We start from the raw sequence: 18,111 nt of genomic DNA on the forward strand, positions 1-18,111 counted from the left end.
CAGCTATTACCCCTCAGCCATGAGGCTCTTGAAACAAGGGTAACTTCACTTGCCCCCATCACTGAACTGTTCCCACAACCTATCGCTTTCAAGGTCTCTTCATCTCATGTTCTTGATATTTATTGTCGGTTTGTTTGTTTATTTATTTGTCTTCTTTCTTTGTGTACTTGTGTAGTTTGCTGGCTTTTGCATGCTGGTTACATGCCCAGTTGGTGCGGTCTTTCATTGATTCTATTACGGTTATTGGGTTTTATTGTGTATGCTGGCAAGGAAAAGGGCACCATGGTAGCACAGCACTATTACAGCTCATGGCATCCTGGAGTTTGGAATTTGGAATTCCAGCACCATTCTGTAAGGAGTCTCTGTAAGTACTCCCCGTAGAACGCATGGGTTTCCTCCGGGTCATCTGGTTTCCACCCACATTCCAAAGGTGTACTGGGTAAGTTATCTGCTCTCAGTAAATCATCCCGTGAATAGGTAAGGGATAATCGAGTTTGTCGGGAGTTGTTGAGATGGTTTGGCTCGAAGGTCCTACTTTACACTGAATCACTAATAAATAAAACAAAGTTCAGGGTTGTATATTGTGATAAAAATGCAGCTTGATAATGAATTTACTTTGAACTTTGAATGTTAAATTCTTGTCAGGACAATGGGGATAATGTTGCTCCTCTTCAAAACAGTGCAATAATACTCTTTGGAAAGGATAGACATCGCTTGGTTTGATACCTCATTTGATAGTCAACACCTCAAACAAAACATTGGTACTTAAGATTTGGAACAACTGACTTTGAGATTTGAGCTACCAGTCAAACGAGTACTCATAAACATATCTCTGTCCTTAATTGTATACATCACAGTCTCTCAGAATCTTTGGGAACTGCCAGGGGGAGGTACCAGAAGCAGATACAAAAGCTTTCAGATAGGCATATGAAAATGCGGGGAATGGAGGGATTTGGATTATGTTCAAGCAGCAGGGATTAGTTTAATTTGGCATCATGCTTGGCCAAAGGGCCTATTTCTGTGCTGTACTGTTCTATATTCCTGAGCTCAGTGGCGGACTGTTCTACAGCACAACAGTTGCTTCACCTGTATTAATGGAGCATTAATCTCTTATTTTGATCCCAAGGTAACTTGAAGGAAAAAAAAATCAAGGATAGAAATGACAATTCACAGTCAGGAAACCAAGAGGAGAAAAGATGAAACACACAGAGGAACAATGAACACAGCAATATTTAAGAAGCACTGATGACTGAAATCAAGAAATATGAGCAAGAGGAATATTGTTTTTATTTGTTTTTACATTTTCTGCCCAGATCAACCATTGCAAATGGTTCCAGGTCCCGTAGTTGCCTGAAAGTTGTCAGTGCCAAACTGACATTCTTTTCGTTCCCACATTTTTTAGGAGCTATTGAAGATAAGTGGATAACAGGTATTTTCTCATAAACAAAGGAAAGACCTGAAGGAAGATATTCGTACTGGATGCTGCAAACACAACAGATTGTGAACATTTTGGATAGATGCAGACTTACCTGAGACTGACCCAAGCTGCAAACTGGAAGGATTTCATTACCATATAAACAAAGATACAGTCCTTCTACAAAATAGTTCAACAAGCACACAAACTTTGCCAGAAAAATGATTTTTTTTATTTTTAAAAAAGACTTTTAAAATTAGAGATTCAGATGGCAAACTTACTAAAATCGTGAATTTCAACATTGGAACCTACACATCTCCTTTTATAGTGAACAGCAGCTAATACTTTGCACCCAAGTTAACTATGGAGTAAATATTGTACAAAACTTATACAACAACTTGCCTGCATGTCCACAGAAAGAAACCTGACTGGCACATAGACTGTCACAGAGAAATGTGTTCAGCAAATGTGCAAAAGGAAAAGGTATTTTACAAAGAAAAACCTCATGCTGTGATTGTCAGAAAGAACTTTCATTAAACAAAATACTTTTTATAGATCCAGTAAGTGAAACAAGGATCATAAATTTTAACACAAATTCACAGTCCTTCCCTCCATCAGAGTACCATTCTGTCTCTTGAATATATTCATGATATTTTGCCTTCATGTGAAGATGTGAATTCTGACAACTTGCCTTTTATCATCTGGTTCCTAAGTCTCTTTGCCTTCTTGCTCAGCTTTAAATTAAAATAATGCGCAGGATTTTTATTTCATAGGTCTTGTGTACTTTTCTAGGGGTCCCTTTCATTAACTTCAAAAGAATTAACACATCAGAAGTATTTTTTCTTTATTCATTAAATACATTTGCAAACTAATTAATTGTTATATGCTTTGTAGGAGTTCTTACCTCCCTCTGCCCGACTTTACACTATGCATTATTCAAAATGCTGGCTGGAGATTTCTCTCTGACTTCTGCTCTTATAACTGATAATCAGAAAATGTTCAAGAGTGCCATCAATCGGTCATATTTGATTTCTAGATTTTCCTGGTCTCCACTGGAAACCTTTCTGTATGAGTGTAACTCAGCTTTGTGTATGGATGTGAAGAGAGCAATTGATGTAAAACATTTGATCTCTCCAGCAAAGATTTGTGTTCTATTTCAGGTAAGCCTATATTGGACACAGAAAGGAATGTGTCAGTGCAATAAGTTATACCCTCTTCTATTCTTTGTGAATGCAGTGGCATTGACCTGGTTAGTAAACATGTTAAATATCAATGCAGCATCAGTCTCCAACATAACCATTAATCAATACGGTACATCTGATCTCTAGCTGAAATTCAACTGACAATTCTTCAATTAATGATTAATCAACAAGCTCTGGTATTTATTCTGGTGCATTCGCTCCCATCCCTTTTCCCGATCTATAGAGAGACAACCTTTTCATTATAAATGAGTTAAGACTTCATTACATATAAAATTAAATATTAAAATCCTTAGAGAGCATTGCATGGAATTAAAAGGAATTTTCCCCCATCCCTCTCATTACATACTTGAGATTTTGCTTTCCCTTGTAAGATATGTAGCTTTTTTTCTGAAATCTGATTTTCTCTTTTCCAGGGGAAAAATTGTAAAATAGGATTTTCGCGTCTCAGATTAGTTAAAGTAGAAAGTAATGAATAAGTTAGGCAAGAGCCTTGTTCTTACCATTTATTTCCCTCGTAAATGCTACACTCTAAGGTATCCTTGAAGAGCAATGGAGTTATATATCAGTATTGACATACACTGTGTCACAAAATGAAAGAGACTGATCTGATTCAAATGGATGTTGAAAGCCCCATCTGAATATTACTAGTATAGTGAGAAAAATAATATCTTAGTTTTGCTTCAGTAATGTTAACTCATTAAAAGTACTGAAGACTTCTGGGTGTAGTGGGCCCACAGTTTGAGATTCTACACACTTGAATGATAATTGGTTTTATGCATTTTTTATTAATTAAGATACAGCACGGAATAGGCCCTTCTGGCCATGCTGCCCAGCAAACCCCAATTTAACCCGTGCCTGATCACTGGACAATTTACAATGACCAATTAACCTCCCATCTGGTATGTCTTTGGACTGTGGGAGGAAAAGGGAGCACCCGAGGGAAGCCCACATAGTTACGGGAAGGACGTACAAACTCCAAACAGTTTGCGGTAGTGGGAGTTGTACCCCGGTTGCCTGTACTGTAAAGTGTTGTGTTAACCACTAGGTTACTGTACTGCCCCACATGACCTTCAATCGAAAGGCTACAAGGAAAGCTGGCCTGAAAAATGTAAACACTGCACCAATGCAGCAGGAGTTCCTCTGAGTGAGATTCAGCCAAAGGAAAGGAAGATTTATTGTGCACTGCCATATTATCCATGACTTGCGACTGGTGAAATTTAAACTAATATTTGCTGGTGTGGTGGGTACCGAGGGAAAAACTCAATCCTTTATCTGTACCAATACCCTTCATTGTGAAAATCATCGAGGTCACATATACTTCTCTCCTCTGAAAACAAATACTTGTGAGAGACTTCTGGTTGTTGGGGGCACCGGTAGGAAATTAATCTGTTCAAATGAACATTAGTTGAATTTTGGTCTTGAAAAGTGATTGTAAATGAGATTTGATGTCACCATTAATATCTAACTGCTACATTACAGTAAATGGGAATGGCTTTGTGTGGATAATATTCTTAATCTAAATTATAGTGTTGCATGTAATTGTACAATGTGTGGCATTCAGTTTAAGCACTAATTTTAAGGACATGGCTTTTTAATAGCAATTCAGTGTTTTGTTTTACTGCACTCTGAGATTAAGTGCACTTTGGAGCACAGAATAAACAGAAAGAATAAAATGGATGAAAAGGAACCAAAAAGTATTTATGGAGTGTCAGAAAAATGAGTGGTTACATTTGGTTTCTTTTGACTGGAGGGTGCAATTGTTCAAGTGGCTGACAAATAAATATTTCTGTTTTAAAATCAATCATTCTTTTCAAAGCGTTGTAGTTGCTTTATAATTATTCTTGAACAATGCTGACTGTGACATTAAAAGCCAGTCTAGAAGTTGCACCATTATTTTATAATTAAGTTTATCATATTAGGGTTTATGTTTTGTTTGGCACAATCCAATCATTGAGTGACATTCAATAATCAGATTGTGTCAGATGTTAGATCATCCCTGCAGATATGACTCAGGTTGCAGTTGTAATCCAGATACCGATTTGACAACAGTATTAAGTTTCCTTTTTCACACTGCCATAGTCAGGCAAACGAAAGTTTAAAGAATTTGTTTAGTTTAATCTATACAGAAATCTATTCACAAACTTCCCAAGTGCTAGTGGAATCTTCCGAGTCACATCACTATTCTAACCTATTGCTAAAATCTTCCATGTGATGTTTGAGGAGTCTTAACCTAAATTTAATTTTCAAAACTGACAGATCAAACTTTCCCTTAATTTGTTTATTTCAGTCAAAGAGCAACAGATTTGCTAAGGTGAGAATGAGAGAGATTTCACTGGCAGACAATCACAGAAATGTGGCTGGGTTTGGAGCAAAAGGTATTTTGTGTCAGAGAAGAGGGAGGGAAGTCTTTTTTGCATCTAATTATACTGGACGCTGTCGTTACTTGGCAGTTTATTAAGTACTTGAGATGGAAAGTGTTACGCTCCTTAGAAATAATGTTCTGGCAGTGGAGAGGGTTCAGAGCAGGTTCTCAAGGATGACTCCAGGAGCGAAAGGGTTATCATACAATGAACGTTTGATGGCTCTGGGTCTGTACTTGCTGGAATTCAGAAGGATTGGGTGGGATCTCATTGAAACCTTTTGAATGCTGAAAGGCCTAGACAGAGTTGATGTGGAAAGGATGTTTCTCATGGTGGGAGAGCCTAGGACAGGAGGGCACAGCCTCAGGATAGAGGGGCACCCATTCAAAACAGAGATGTGGAGAAATTTCTTTAGCCAAAGGGTGGTGATCTTGTGGAATTTATTGCCACGTGCAGCTGTGGAGGCCAGGTGGTTGGATGCATTTAAGGTGGAAATTGATAGATTCTTGAATGGACATGGTATCAAAGGTTATGGGAAGAAGGCCGGGAACTGGGGTTGAGGAGGAGAAAAAAAAAGGATCAGCCATGATTGAATGGCGGAGCAGACTCGATGGGCCAGATGGCCTAATTCTGCTCCTATGTCTTATGATCTTATGGTTTTAGCACTTACACATCTCACACTGATAAGCATAAATTTTCAGTAAAACAATATTTGGCACTGATGATGGCAAATGCCAGAAGTATAAGCAGTAATGTATGTTCCTTAACTGTGAGCTTAGTAGTCTGCCAAGGCTTGTCTTAGCCACCACGGGCAAAAGTCTCTGCCTCAAAGTTCAAAGTAAATTTTTTATCAAAGTACATAGATCTCACCATATACAACCCTGAGATTCATGTACCTGTGGGCATTCTCAACAAATCCATAATGGAATAATAATAGAATCAATGTAAGATAGAACCAACTTGGGCGTTAAGCATGTGGAACGTGCCGTCTTCTCATTGTTGCTATTTGGGAGGAGGTGGAGCAGCCTGCAGACACACACAAAATCTTATGAAGCTTCTTCCCCTCATGGTTAGATTTGTCTATGGTTCATGAACACTTTTTGCTAATGTTCTTTTGCATTATCTATCTATTGATTGCAACTTATAGTAATTTTATGTCTTACACTAAACAAAAACAAATAATTAGCTATGTTAGTGATAACAAAACTGATTATGATTTTGTCAACACCCAATAATGCATAAAGTTACATTCTCTCGTTTGTGCAGATAAATAGACGTAGTGTATTTACTGGCTGAGCAATGAAGTGTCTGCATGTTAATACTTTTTTTTCTAGATTTCTGGGACCCACACTTATGATAATGTTATTAAATTTAATGTAGACAAGGTACAACTCTGGCCTATACCAATCCCATTGAACAATGACTGCAAACAGACTTTTCATCCAGGCATGTAAAGCCAGTAAGAATTTCCTGCCTGTTACTACAGTGACAAAATCTAATCATTTGACACATCTGCAGTCTTTTGATTGATTTCACTGAAATTCGCATAGCTGTAAATTACATTATAATTCTAAATGGATTTCAAGTTCAGGGAATATTCAAGGTCTTTTTTGGGTGACACAGATAGATTATTTGACACAACTGAAAAAGGAAACTTCTCACTTTCGGATGATTGTGTTCAGTGAATGTATTCTTCAAAATATATACCAACCATATCTCAGAGAAAGATTTATTTTAATAGAAATAGTGGACCCAGACTGACAGCTCATCTTTCAACTCAGACAGCCGGTATCAAAAACTCTTAACACACACAAAATGATGGAGAAACTCAGCAGGTCAGGCAGCATCTATGAAGGGTCTTGATGATGGTTCTCAGCCCAAAATGTCAACTGTTTATTCTTCTCCATAGATGCTGCCTGACCTGTTGAGTTCCTCCAGCATTTCATCTGTGTTGGTTTTGATTTCTATCACCTGCAGAAGCTTCTGCGCTCAAAAAATTCTTAACCTGGTAAGGTTGTGTTTAAAACTTCTGCATCCAAGTTACTTGTGCAAAAAAAAAAGCAGACACTCTCTTTCCTAAAGAATCTTCCTTCCAGATTCTGTGAGAAGAAAGAGGAATTTTGTTATGTTATGGAATTCATGGTGAGATTTTGCTCTGGGCACAATTGCCAGTTGAAAGAAACTAAGCACATTTCACACAACATGCTGTGAATATTGAACCACGTGGTCCCAATGAGCACATTGTCCAGGCTCTAGTGAGGAATGGCCAGGGTAGAAATTGCCAATTTTTGTGTCGTTTAAGCAGTTTTGTGTAGGCTCTCAGATGAGAGCCAGACAAATTATGTTAGAAAATGTGTTATTTGATTGTCTAAATAAAGGCAGAAGGATGCTGAAGGCATGTATATTAATTTATTCTCATATTTTACTTCTCATAATAAAGACTTGTATCATTAATTGTTTCAGTGTTCTAAGTGCTGACTTACTTCCATTTTTTTACGTGAACCACAGGCACATCCATTGCATGACCCATGTAGCCAGCAATGCTGATTAAACCATGACAGCATAAGAGCAGAATCTGGCCCATTGAGTCTGCTCCACCATTCCATCATGGCTGATCTATTATCGCCCTTAACCCTATTCTGCTGCCTTCTTCCTCTGATGTCCTTACTAATCAAGAAACAATCAACCTCTGCTTTAAATATACCCAATGAGTTGACTTCCACAGTTGTTTGTGGAGATACTGCTCCTTATTTCTGTTCTAAAAGGATATCCTCGTATTCTGAGGCTGTGCCGTCTGGTCCAAGTCTCCCGTACTACACGAAACATCCTCTCCACATTGACTCTATCTATTAGCTCAGTGGTGTGTGCATCATTCTCACACACTAGACCATAAGACATAGGAGCAGAATTAGGCCATTTGGCCCATCGAGTCTGCTCTGCCATTCAATCATAGCTGACCTTTCTTTCACTTCCTTAACCCCATTTCCCGGCCTTCTCCCCGTAACCTTTGATGCCATGTCCAATCAAGAATCTATCAATCTCTGCCTTAAATACACCCAACGACCTGGCCTCCACAGCTGCATGTGGCAATAAATTCTACAAATTCACCACCATTCGTCTAAAGAAATTTTTCTGCATCTCTGTTTTGGAAGGGCACCCCTCTATCCTGAGGCTGTGCCCTCTTATCCTAGACTCTCCCACCATGGGAAACATCCTTTTCACATCTACTCTGTCTAGACCTTTCAACATTCAAAAGGTTTCAATGAGATCCACCCTCATCCTTCTGAATTCCAGCGTGTACGGACTCAAAGCCATGAAACGTTCCTCGTATGATAACCCTTTCATTCCTGGAATTATCCTTGTGTACCTCGTCTGGACCGTCTCCAACGCTAGCCCATCTTTTCTAAGATGAAGAGCTTGAAACTGTTCACAATACTCAAGGTGAAGCCTCACCAGTGTCTTGTAAAGCCTCAGCATCACATCCTTGCTCTCGTATTCAGACCTCTTGAAATTAATACTAACATGGCATTTGCCTTCTTCATAACCAACTCAACCTGCAAGTTAACCTTCAAGGTGTTCTGCACCAGGACTCCCAAGTCCATTTGCATCTCAGCTTTTTGGATTTCCCCCCGTTTAGAAAATAATCCGCAGATTTATTTGTACTACCAAAGTGCATGACCATGCATTTTCCAACATTGTATTTCATTTTCCACTTCCTTGCCCATTTTCCTAATCTATCTAAGTCCTTCTGCATCCTACCTGTTTCCTCAACACTATCTGCCCCTCCACTAGGAAAATATGGAGTGAACAGAGTGTGGTAGCAATCTTTTTTTTGTAATTCAAACTTAAGACCAGTGATGATCCAGCTAAAACTCTACATCCTCATGTGGAGAACACAGTGACTATCAGAAGGAAGAAACCTTGCCCTTTCACCAAAGTAATCACTGAAGACTCTGGAAACTGGATGGGAGGAGAGTTGGATGTGCATATTCTTGGTACTTCATTGCTGTGTAGAGTTGAATTTCAGAGGTCATTAGAGAGTGCTGTGATTTTAAGGTAGAATTTTATGCTAATACAATCAAGTTCCAGTCAGGTATGGGGCTTTGGTAACTGTACATCGGAGTCTTCAATATAACACGACAGAGCAGGGAAGCGGTCACAGAGCTTGATGATGGAGAAGTGGACGAACGACTGTGTTTGCAGATTCACTGTCCACACAGATTTACAGGCAGCATTTTCACATTAATTTGACAGTGGAGTAGTTATTTAGGAGATGTTCTCACAGGGATATGCCACATACTTCATATATACAGCAGGGTCCAAATCACCTTGAAATTGAATGTCAGATAGAACTTAAAATCCTTCGCCCCTCTCCCTGCTTTTCCAACCACTCACCTTGTGCTGTGTGCTGTCACCATAGTCACATGGTCACTTCTCAAGCAGACTCCTCCTTTGGGAGACAGCACAAAGCATTTTTAATCTGAGATATACCTTTCATGGGGTTCTCACTGGCGCAGATGTCCACTGTGTTGAGGGCCTCTTTATTGCCCTGAGGATACTGCCCTATAACCTGTGAGGAAAGTATCATACTGAGTGCCCAGCACATCAGTGACAGTGGCTACCAGATAATGATGGTGAACTCCCTACAACTGTGGGGCAGCAATGGCTGCCAAGTCAAACTGAGTATTGCTCCCCTGATGAAAGGGGATCCATTCAACCTCCAACTCCTCATAACTGTCTAAAGACTGCGTGCGAGAGAGTAATGTCCCAAACTATTAAATGCCATAAAGTAATAATCACATTCTTTAAGCAATGCTTCCAATGGCTGAACTGAATGGATCTCCCAGCCACTATGCTGACATTATGGAGGCTCGGCTCATCTGTCGCTGAAGAGAGGGCGAAGTGGGAGCAGTAGAAGATGGAGAAGTAATTTAAGAAGCCTACTTCTTGTAGTAAATTCAGGGAAAGAAATGTAGCGTTGTGTTGTCATCAGAAATAGCCCAAAACGAAACCACTGAAGCAGATCTATTTGTAGCAAAACCATACGGTAGACATCAACAACGTTGAGGCAAATGGCTGGTAGGTGACAACAACAATACCAGAAAAGCATCAAATGAATATGAGGCTTGACCACTTTCAATAAAACAGATTGTAACATTCCCCTTAACATTCTAAAGAACAACTTCTTCTTACCCTCTATCTTTAAGATCATTATCGACATAAAAGTAGCCAGCAGACTTCTATATTCAATGAGAACACTTAGGAGCTGAATTCACTTGTGCCACCACCATTTGGTGTGCTGGCTCCTGTACTACTCGTTACCCACACCTCACCACAAGAGACCCAGCCAGCTTCAACACGGGCATAAGCCCCCCACACCCCCATTGAGGGCATCTTCAAAAGGCAGTTCTTCAAGAAGGCAGCATTCGTCATCAATGGTTATCGGGAAATGACAAAAGAATGGGGAGGAGAGGGAATAATAAATTAGCCATGACTGCAATCTCTATAGATGAATGGCCTCATTCTACTCCAGCTTCTGATGGTCTTCTTAAGGACCCTCTCCATCGAAGACATGACCTCTTCTCATTATTACCATCAGGGAGGTGGTAAAAGAGCTTCAAGGTCCACACTCAACTTTTTAGGAACAGCTTCGTCCACTCTGCTATCAGATTTCTGCAGGGTGTCGAACCGAAGAGCACCAGCTCACTGTTCTTCTTCTGCACTATTTATTACAATTTAAAAACAGGTACAGTTCAGAACTGTACTGCTGCCAGAAAAAAAACAACAAATTTCATGACATATACTGTATCAGAGATAATACTCTGATTCTTAACCTGGTTACATAAGAACATAAGAAATAGGAGCAGGAGTAGGCCATCTGGCCCATCAAGCCTGCCCCGCCATGGACTCATCTCCACCTACCTGCCTTTTCCCCATTACCCTTAATTCCCCTTCTATGCAGAAACCTATCCAACCTTGTCTTCAATATATTCACTGAGTTAGCCTCCGCTGCTTGTGCACCTACAGTACCAGCATCTGAGGTGTTAACCTGGAGTGCTAGCTCGTGTGATATTGACCTTCTTCATTATTGTCTTGATGCTCGATTGCCACCGGATGACCAGAGAGGAGCCTTGGCTCGCTGAAAGAAGAAAGATACAGGGGAAGGGACTTGGCAAGGGGTTGAGGACAAATTAGGCATGTTTGCTTACAATGTTTCCTGTTTGTAAATGACTGTGCAATGATGAGGGAGTGGAAGGTGAGTGTCTTCTATAAGCTACAGTGATCTCCACATCATATTCTTTGTCTCTCTGACAGCTGGCCTTATATCAGCCAAGATTCTGTCTTTAAAGATGGAAGCTGCAGGAGCCATGCACATTACTGAGGCTGGTAATGACTATGCATACTCTTCACTTGCAAGAAAAAATGGAGTGTGTTAATGGGATCTTTGTGGATGATTTTGCTGCTGTGGTTGAACAACCAGCTGTATATACATGCTATGTTTTGTATATGAGAACATTGTGAAAGTTTGCAAGTGTTTGGTTGGGAGGTGGGGTGATGCCATTGTTGGGGTTTGGGCCATGGTGGTTGTGGCTATGACTACAGAGTCAGTTTGGAGTTAGTGCAACATTTTCCTTAGTATGTAACATGCAACAAACTAAGAAGGCACATTCTTGTTAGACTCATTTACTAACATTAAATACTAACTCAAGGTAAAATAATACCACACATCTTTAAATGTAGAGAACAATTTTCATGAATTGGTTTCATGTCTAAAATGCCTCTGCTGTATCTCCCATTCAGATTAGCTTTCCTTTCTATACTGTCTGCAAACATCAAATGGAGAAATGAGTTGAGAGATTTCTGGTTCATTTGCTCCTGGAGCTATCTACTGGACTCTGAATGTTGTCTGGCATTATCTCCAGCAAGGTTTGAACCTTAAAGTACACGAGAGTATTTATGTTTTAAACCTGGATGTTCAGATTGGGGTAACCGAAGAGCCTCTGAAAAGGTACTGGGACTGAGTGGTTTGGCAGGAATAAGGAACTCAGTAATCTTAGATTATGACCAGTATTTTCTTTATATTTTAGTTATCAGTGCAACTTTCTTGATACATTGGTACTTTTTTAAACTCCCTGTAACTACCACTTGAAAATATGACTTATTCTGAGACTGATAGAATTGCTTGCCAAGGGTAACCTACCCGGTGGGAGGAGAAGATGGCAGCGCGCCGCGCGTGCACAGCTCTCCGGTGAAAATTATATTGTATCTGTTAAATAGGGGCCGTAGACAATTCTGATTTGATGGAGAATGGACGTGAAACCACAGAGGAACATCTGGAGAAATTTCTGAATCGCCCGTTTGCTGCTGTCGTTACTGTGTGGTTGGGAACCTTTTGGAGGGTAGGCCTCAAAATCCCCGGCCTTGCCCGCTTTTGGCGACCGAGAAAGAGGTCGAATCGCTCAGACAGAGATGGCGCTCAGTACTCGGTGTTGGAGAGCTGATCAGAGCTCAAAGTTTTCGGATGACTCAGTCGGATTGTGGTCGGCATGGCAGGGAGAGCTTTTCTTCCCTCTCCCGTCTGCGTGAGATGTGGGACATTTGAGAAACTTTGAACTTTCCTGTGCTCACGGACTTTCTTCATCAAGTGATGGTATTGTGCACTGTTGTAACTATATGTATAATTATGCGGTTCTGTCAGTTTTTTTCAGTCTTGGTTTGTCCTGTGTTTTTGTGATATTACACCGGAGGAAATAATGTATCATTTCTTAATGCATTCATTACTAAATGACAATAAAGGGGGACTACGTGTCTTCATAATTTAACCCCTTGTATATTAGGAAGAAGAGACCATAAATGAGAACACAGAACTTGGGATCACTGCAGTGCTTCACAATCAATATGAATAGGATTCAAATATAATTTGCAGAAAATGCAAACAAGGAAATTTGAAAGGGGTAAAAAGGAAGATGTGATTTATTTTGTTTTTGTCATAGCCAAATGATTGATTTGATAGGCTGAAAGATCCACTGATACCATCAATGATTTCTTATTGGAATTAAATGGATGTCCTGAGAGTCTGTGGATATAGACATGCACATGCATGAGAGAGAGAATATGCGCTGAATGGCAGGGGAACTTGTACAAGCTGCACATCAATCAGAGAAGCCATTTAAAATACTTGCAGGAGATGTATTACATTCCAACTTTAACAACCTTCAAGCTGTGAATGAATACTAATAATCAACTCCATGCGCACAGTCCTGCCGTAGTGTATAAGAGATCCTTTAGAAATTAATGGACCCATCCTTTACTCACCAGTCTAATGGGATATGCACACCCATTACAGCCCAATTTGGCCTTCAAATCAAATTACAAAAAAAGTGTTCTGATCAAGAGAATCACAACATCCTCACAGAGCTTCAGAATCAGGATGAGAATCAGGTTCAGTACCATGAACAAATATGTTGAAATTTGTTGTTTTACAGCAGCAATACAGTGCAATACATAAAAACTATAAATCATAATAAGTAATATATATAAAATATTAAATTAATTAAGTAGTGCAAAAGGAGAGCTAAAGAAGTAATGCTCATGTATTTTTTCACTGCCTATTCAGAAATCTGATAGAGGAGGGGAAGAAGCTCCCGTCCAGAATGTGTGTCTTCAAATTCATCGCCGGCCAACGTCAGACAGGCACTGGTATTACTGAGCACCCTGATGGCAGTTAAAGTTAACTGAACCCACTTTCCTCTTTTGATTGAGGGAAAATAACACGGGGATCTGCTTTGGGATGATCCTGCCCAGAATCGTCTGTCAGTTTAGGTTTCAGTCATTATTTTTTTTAAATGTTGCATTTTGAATGAGGCAGTGAACTAAAGATGTTGCTCATTTGCTAACATATCTGAGCTCTCCGTCACTATTTCTGAAAGGCACAGGTTCAACCAACGGCCAGCTAACTACTGCAGTGCACCGAACTGCCTTGACCTTCTGCCCAAACCCATCTAATCTGTGGCAAACCAGTGGTATCTCCAATGTGCCTCAGATAACAAGCATTCAAGAAAGTAAGTCTGGGCTTTGTGGTTTCCTCAAACAATCATGGAATGAGTATATTCATGGCTGAGATCAACAGATATTTAAACATTATGTGAATCAAAGAAACGAGGGTTGTTGTGAAAAAGTGTAGAGAAGAAAGATCAGCCAGCAAACAATCTGCTGGGGAAACTCAATGGGTTGAACAGCATCTGCGAGGGAGTGAGGGATCAGCAATGTTTCAGAATGATCGCAACTGAAAAGTCAAAAATTCCCTTCCCTCTTCAGTTGTTGCTGTGTTTCTCCAGCATTTTGATGTCCCACATTCCAGCATTTGCAGTGTCTGTGTCTCCATAATTTTATTGAATGATGGAGAATGAAGGAGAGACCATTTGGCCTCCTCCTGGCTTTCATTTCTCATCTTTGGGAGAAGTGAATGAAGCCTGATTTCTTAATATTGCATCAGATTTGTTACCATGGCATAGACCATAGGTACACTGTTCAGCTTCCATTAACTTGTCCAGTTCACTTTCTTAATTATTACTACTAAAGCAAGTTCAAAGAAATGCTTCATTATAGGCCTCTTCATGAAATTATCAATATATAACAAGATTCACAGAGTTCTCTACAGTTTTAAAAGTACACTGGGTCAACACTGATACACAGCAGGAAATACCTGGGAGTCTCTTAGTTTTACAGCTTGTGTCAAGGGGAACCAAATGCCAAAGGACTGTCAGCAACTATTAAAATGAAACGTAAAAATAGACTCAATTTGTATAAGTTCATGAGATCTTTAAAGATGAATATTATTAATAATAAATCAGAGCAGGCGTTAAGGGGATTAAGATTTTAATAATATCAACTCTCATGGCAACTAACTCAACTTGTCTCAAACGTAAAGCATTAGAAAGGCTTCTCATCTCAATAGTCTACCTCAGTGCTTGTCTTCCTCTCTTTTACGCCTTTGCTTCAAAGAAGATTGAAAAGATTACGATTGTGTACTCTGTGTTTCTAGTAATGTTGAATTTAAAGTGGTATCATTTACAAATGTCAAAATTTTCAAAATCTGGAATGAGGGGTGTTACAGCATTTTCTATTTAACACTGAGAATAAAAAGATAGGAGGGGCAAAAAGCATCTTTTAAATGAACATTTGCTGACCTGTTGTGGCCCAGTAGAAGGCAAGCCAGAACCTAACTACAGAAGACGTGCTTTCTGTGGCTCCAGTGGTATCACATAGGGGATTGTTTTATTCAGTTACACCTCTGTCCTAAGGGTGCATGCTTTCGATAGGTCAGTCTCCAGCCAGCCATCTACTGGGATGCCCCGAGATATTGACACCTACAAAAAGCCAGAAGCCGCCTGTGGTTTAGTAGTCAGAAACTCCAAAAGTTCAGATTTTATATATATAAAGCCTAAACACTCTTTTAAAAAAAAAGCAACAGATATTCCACAGACTACCTCTAGTAAGCAGATAGTTCTTTGGTAACTTCTACTGAATTGAAATTTTGTTCACACCTCAAATCCCTTCAAAACCTTCATTTGATAAAATGACCGTCATGTGTTCTTTCTGTTAATCAAGCACAAATTAAACAATTGGATAAAAATCTGGACACAAAATATGAAAACAACTACAATTTTTATACGCTGCTTGTCACTGTGATATCTGTTTAGTCCATTCCATTGTGATTTTTTTTTGTTTTCCCCTCCCTCCCCATTTCTCACAGTTTTCTGGAGGCAACATTCACTTCCAGCTCTGTCTGTTAGTCTCATTCAATGGCAAAAAGGAAGCACAGCACTGAGGTAATAGGTAAAGGAGTAACAGCTGCCGAGACACGACAGCAACTTTCCATGCTGTGAGTTAAATGGTTATCTGCACCCTTGAATGAGCATATTATGTGCAGCACATTTGAAATCAATATCCACAGATGCCTCCTGTCCGAGTCAATACCTATACCCAAAAGAATGGATGCTGTTATTGCCGAGCTGAAGGTTTCCATCAAGGTATAATTGCATTGTTGCAATTCTTGGGTCCATTCCTTCCAACAGGTCAGCACTGAATTCCCCACACATTTACCATTTGGACTTTGATGTCCCCTTTCATCCTGGTCCAAGTTTCAGAAACACTACCTGCAGCCTTGTGATGTGTTCTTTTGATTTGTCCATGCATTGCGTATCGCATTGTTCATGCTCTGTGTGATTTTGCCACTTTCGAAACACTTTCAATGTCCGGCAGGCCCTGCCTCTGAAACAAAGCTCCAGCCTCTGTCCTCGTCCAGTGCCAGAGCGCGCCAATTCTGCTCCCAGCACAGGCTTCCACGTCTCCTAGGGGAACACCGGAGTCAGCCCGGTGTTGCAGGTCATGTTGTCTTTGCCGGGCAGTCGTCGGTCATTGAACGTGTGCATGTTGATTACTGCCTCGGTCTTTACCATGACTGGTGCCTGAGGTTTGTGTTTCACCCTCCGCTGGCACGTGAGAGATAACCGTAGCTCCTGGACCATGGCACTGCACAAGGACCTCTGGGGAAATAATAGTCACATATTTGGTAATACCACTTCTACTGTGTACATTATTTTTTCACTAGGATAAAGCCATGAACAGGCCATTTTGAACAAGCAAGTCATGATACAATGTTCATTCTGAAATATGCATGCTTGCCACGAGAGACTTAAATAAAAGAGAAGCAATAAATAATATTCCTACAGCACAGTAACACAACCTGTTTCAATCGCTTTACTCTTTTCTGGGTGAAGTTCCTGCTCTCACTGCATGGGTTTCCTCCAGCTATGCTTGTTTCCTCTCACATCCCAAGACCTGTGTTGGTTGGTTAATTAGGGAAAGTTAATGGCGATGGGGGACGATGCCGATCTGTGAGCTGGCATAGGCTTTATGGGCTGAATGGCTTCATTTATCAAGTAGGAAAATATGTGGTAATGTGGTAATCAATTAGTATCCTTCAACACTGCTGGGTCATGTTACTGTGTCTCATTACATGGCACTGCCTTCTAAATACCTTCACTACATGGACACAATGGTTCAAGATGATGGCCCACATCAAGGACAGAGGGCAATGCTGACTTTACGAGAGGCTTCTTGTGAATGCTGCCTATCTGATGCTAAGTGCCTGTGAAGCTGCTGTAGGTAAGTTTTCCATCACATCTGTGCATAGGGGGACAACTGCTGTCACAATGGGATGCAGATATACTCAAAGTATATCTTGCGGTTCCAAGCAGTGACTGACACTCACCCTCTTTTCACCTTTCCGGGGGTAGGAGGCATGAAAGGTGACGTGGGAGAGAACAGAGGGGCACAGCAGGCATGCTGGAAATACCGTCTGTGCTGGGTTGGTGGCTGGCCCCTCCGTCGGTGCAGCTCTCCAGTGTTGGTTCCCTGGAAAACAAGCTGGATCTCCTGTGGCTGACCAGCACGAGATGAGGAATTGCTGTGTATTGTTCTTGCAGAGACATGGCTCCAGGACAACATACCATGCAATACACTCAGGGACTTGTCCTAATAATCTCTAGGAAGAGGTACAGTCGATGTTTCAGGCCAAGACCCTTCGTCAGTTGCGTTCACTAGCAACTTTGATGTGTGTTGCTTGAATTTCCAGCATCTGCAGAATTCCTGTTGTTTGTCCTAATAATATCTCTTTGTGACTGTATGTACAAACATAATATCGTAAGTATATTTATTTATTTATTGAGATATATTCGGCCCTTCGAGTGGCACCGCCCAGCAACCCCTGATTTAACCCTAGCCTAATCACGGAATAAATTACAATGACCAATTAACCTGCTAACTGGTACGTCTGTGGGATGAAACTGAGGCACTCGGAGAAAACCCACACATTCCACAGGTAGGATGTACAGACTCCTTTCAGAGAACACCAGAATTGACCTCTGAACTCTGATACCGCTGCGCTACCCTGTGTGTGCCGTGCTGGGTATGACTGTATGTCCTATGTTTTGCACCTTGGCCCCGGAGGGACGCTGTATGCGTGTGTACGGCAGAATGACAAGTAAACTTGAACAAGTGAAACATATCGGCCCAGAACTTGTTGGGAAAATAACAGAAAGCTGATGTTTGCTTCAGCTAGTCAGCCCTA

The 18,111-nt window shown here is 40.5% G+C and overlaps 1 protein-coding gene across 2 annotated transcripts in view; it reads right to left on the reverse strand.

Annotated features, from left to right (window-relative positions):
• Positions 1-1,314: 1,314 nt before the first annotated feature.
• Positions 1,315-18,111, reverse strand: part of LOC134338239 (glutamate receptor ionotropic, kainate 3-like) — a 563,480-nt gene continuing 546,683 nt past the window's right edge. For both annotated transcript variants that reach the window (XM_063033942.1, XM_063033943.1), the window contains one exon: positions 1,315-16,525. In XM_063033942.1, coding sequence (XP_062890012.1) covers positions 16,331-16,525 — 195 coding nt within the window. In that variant the 3' untranslated portion in view covers positions 1,315-16,330. The remainder of the gene's footprint in view (positions 16,526-18,111) is intronic.

Source organism: Mobula hypostoma, chromosome 26 (genome assembly GCF_963921235.1).
Source record: "Mobula hypostoma chromosome 26, sMobHyp1.1, whole genome shotgun sequence".
In the NCBI taxonomy this organism is placed as follows: domain Eukaryota; kingdom Metazoa; phylum Chordata; class Chondrichthyes; order Myliobatiformes; family Myliobatidae; genus Mobula; species Mobula hypostoma.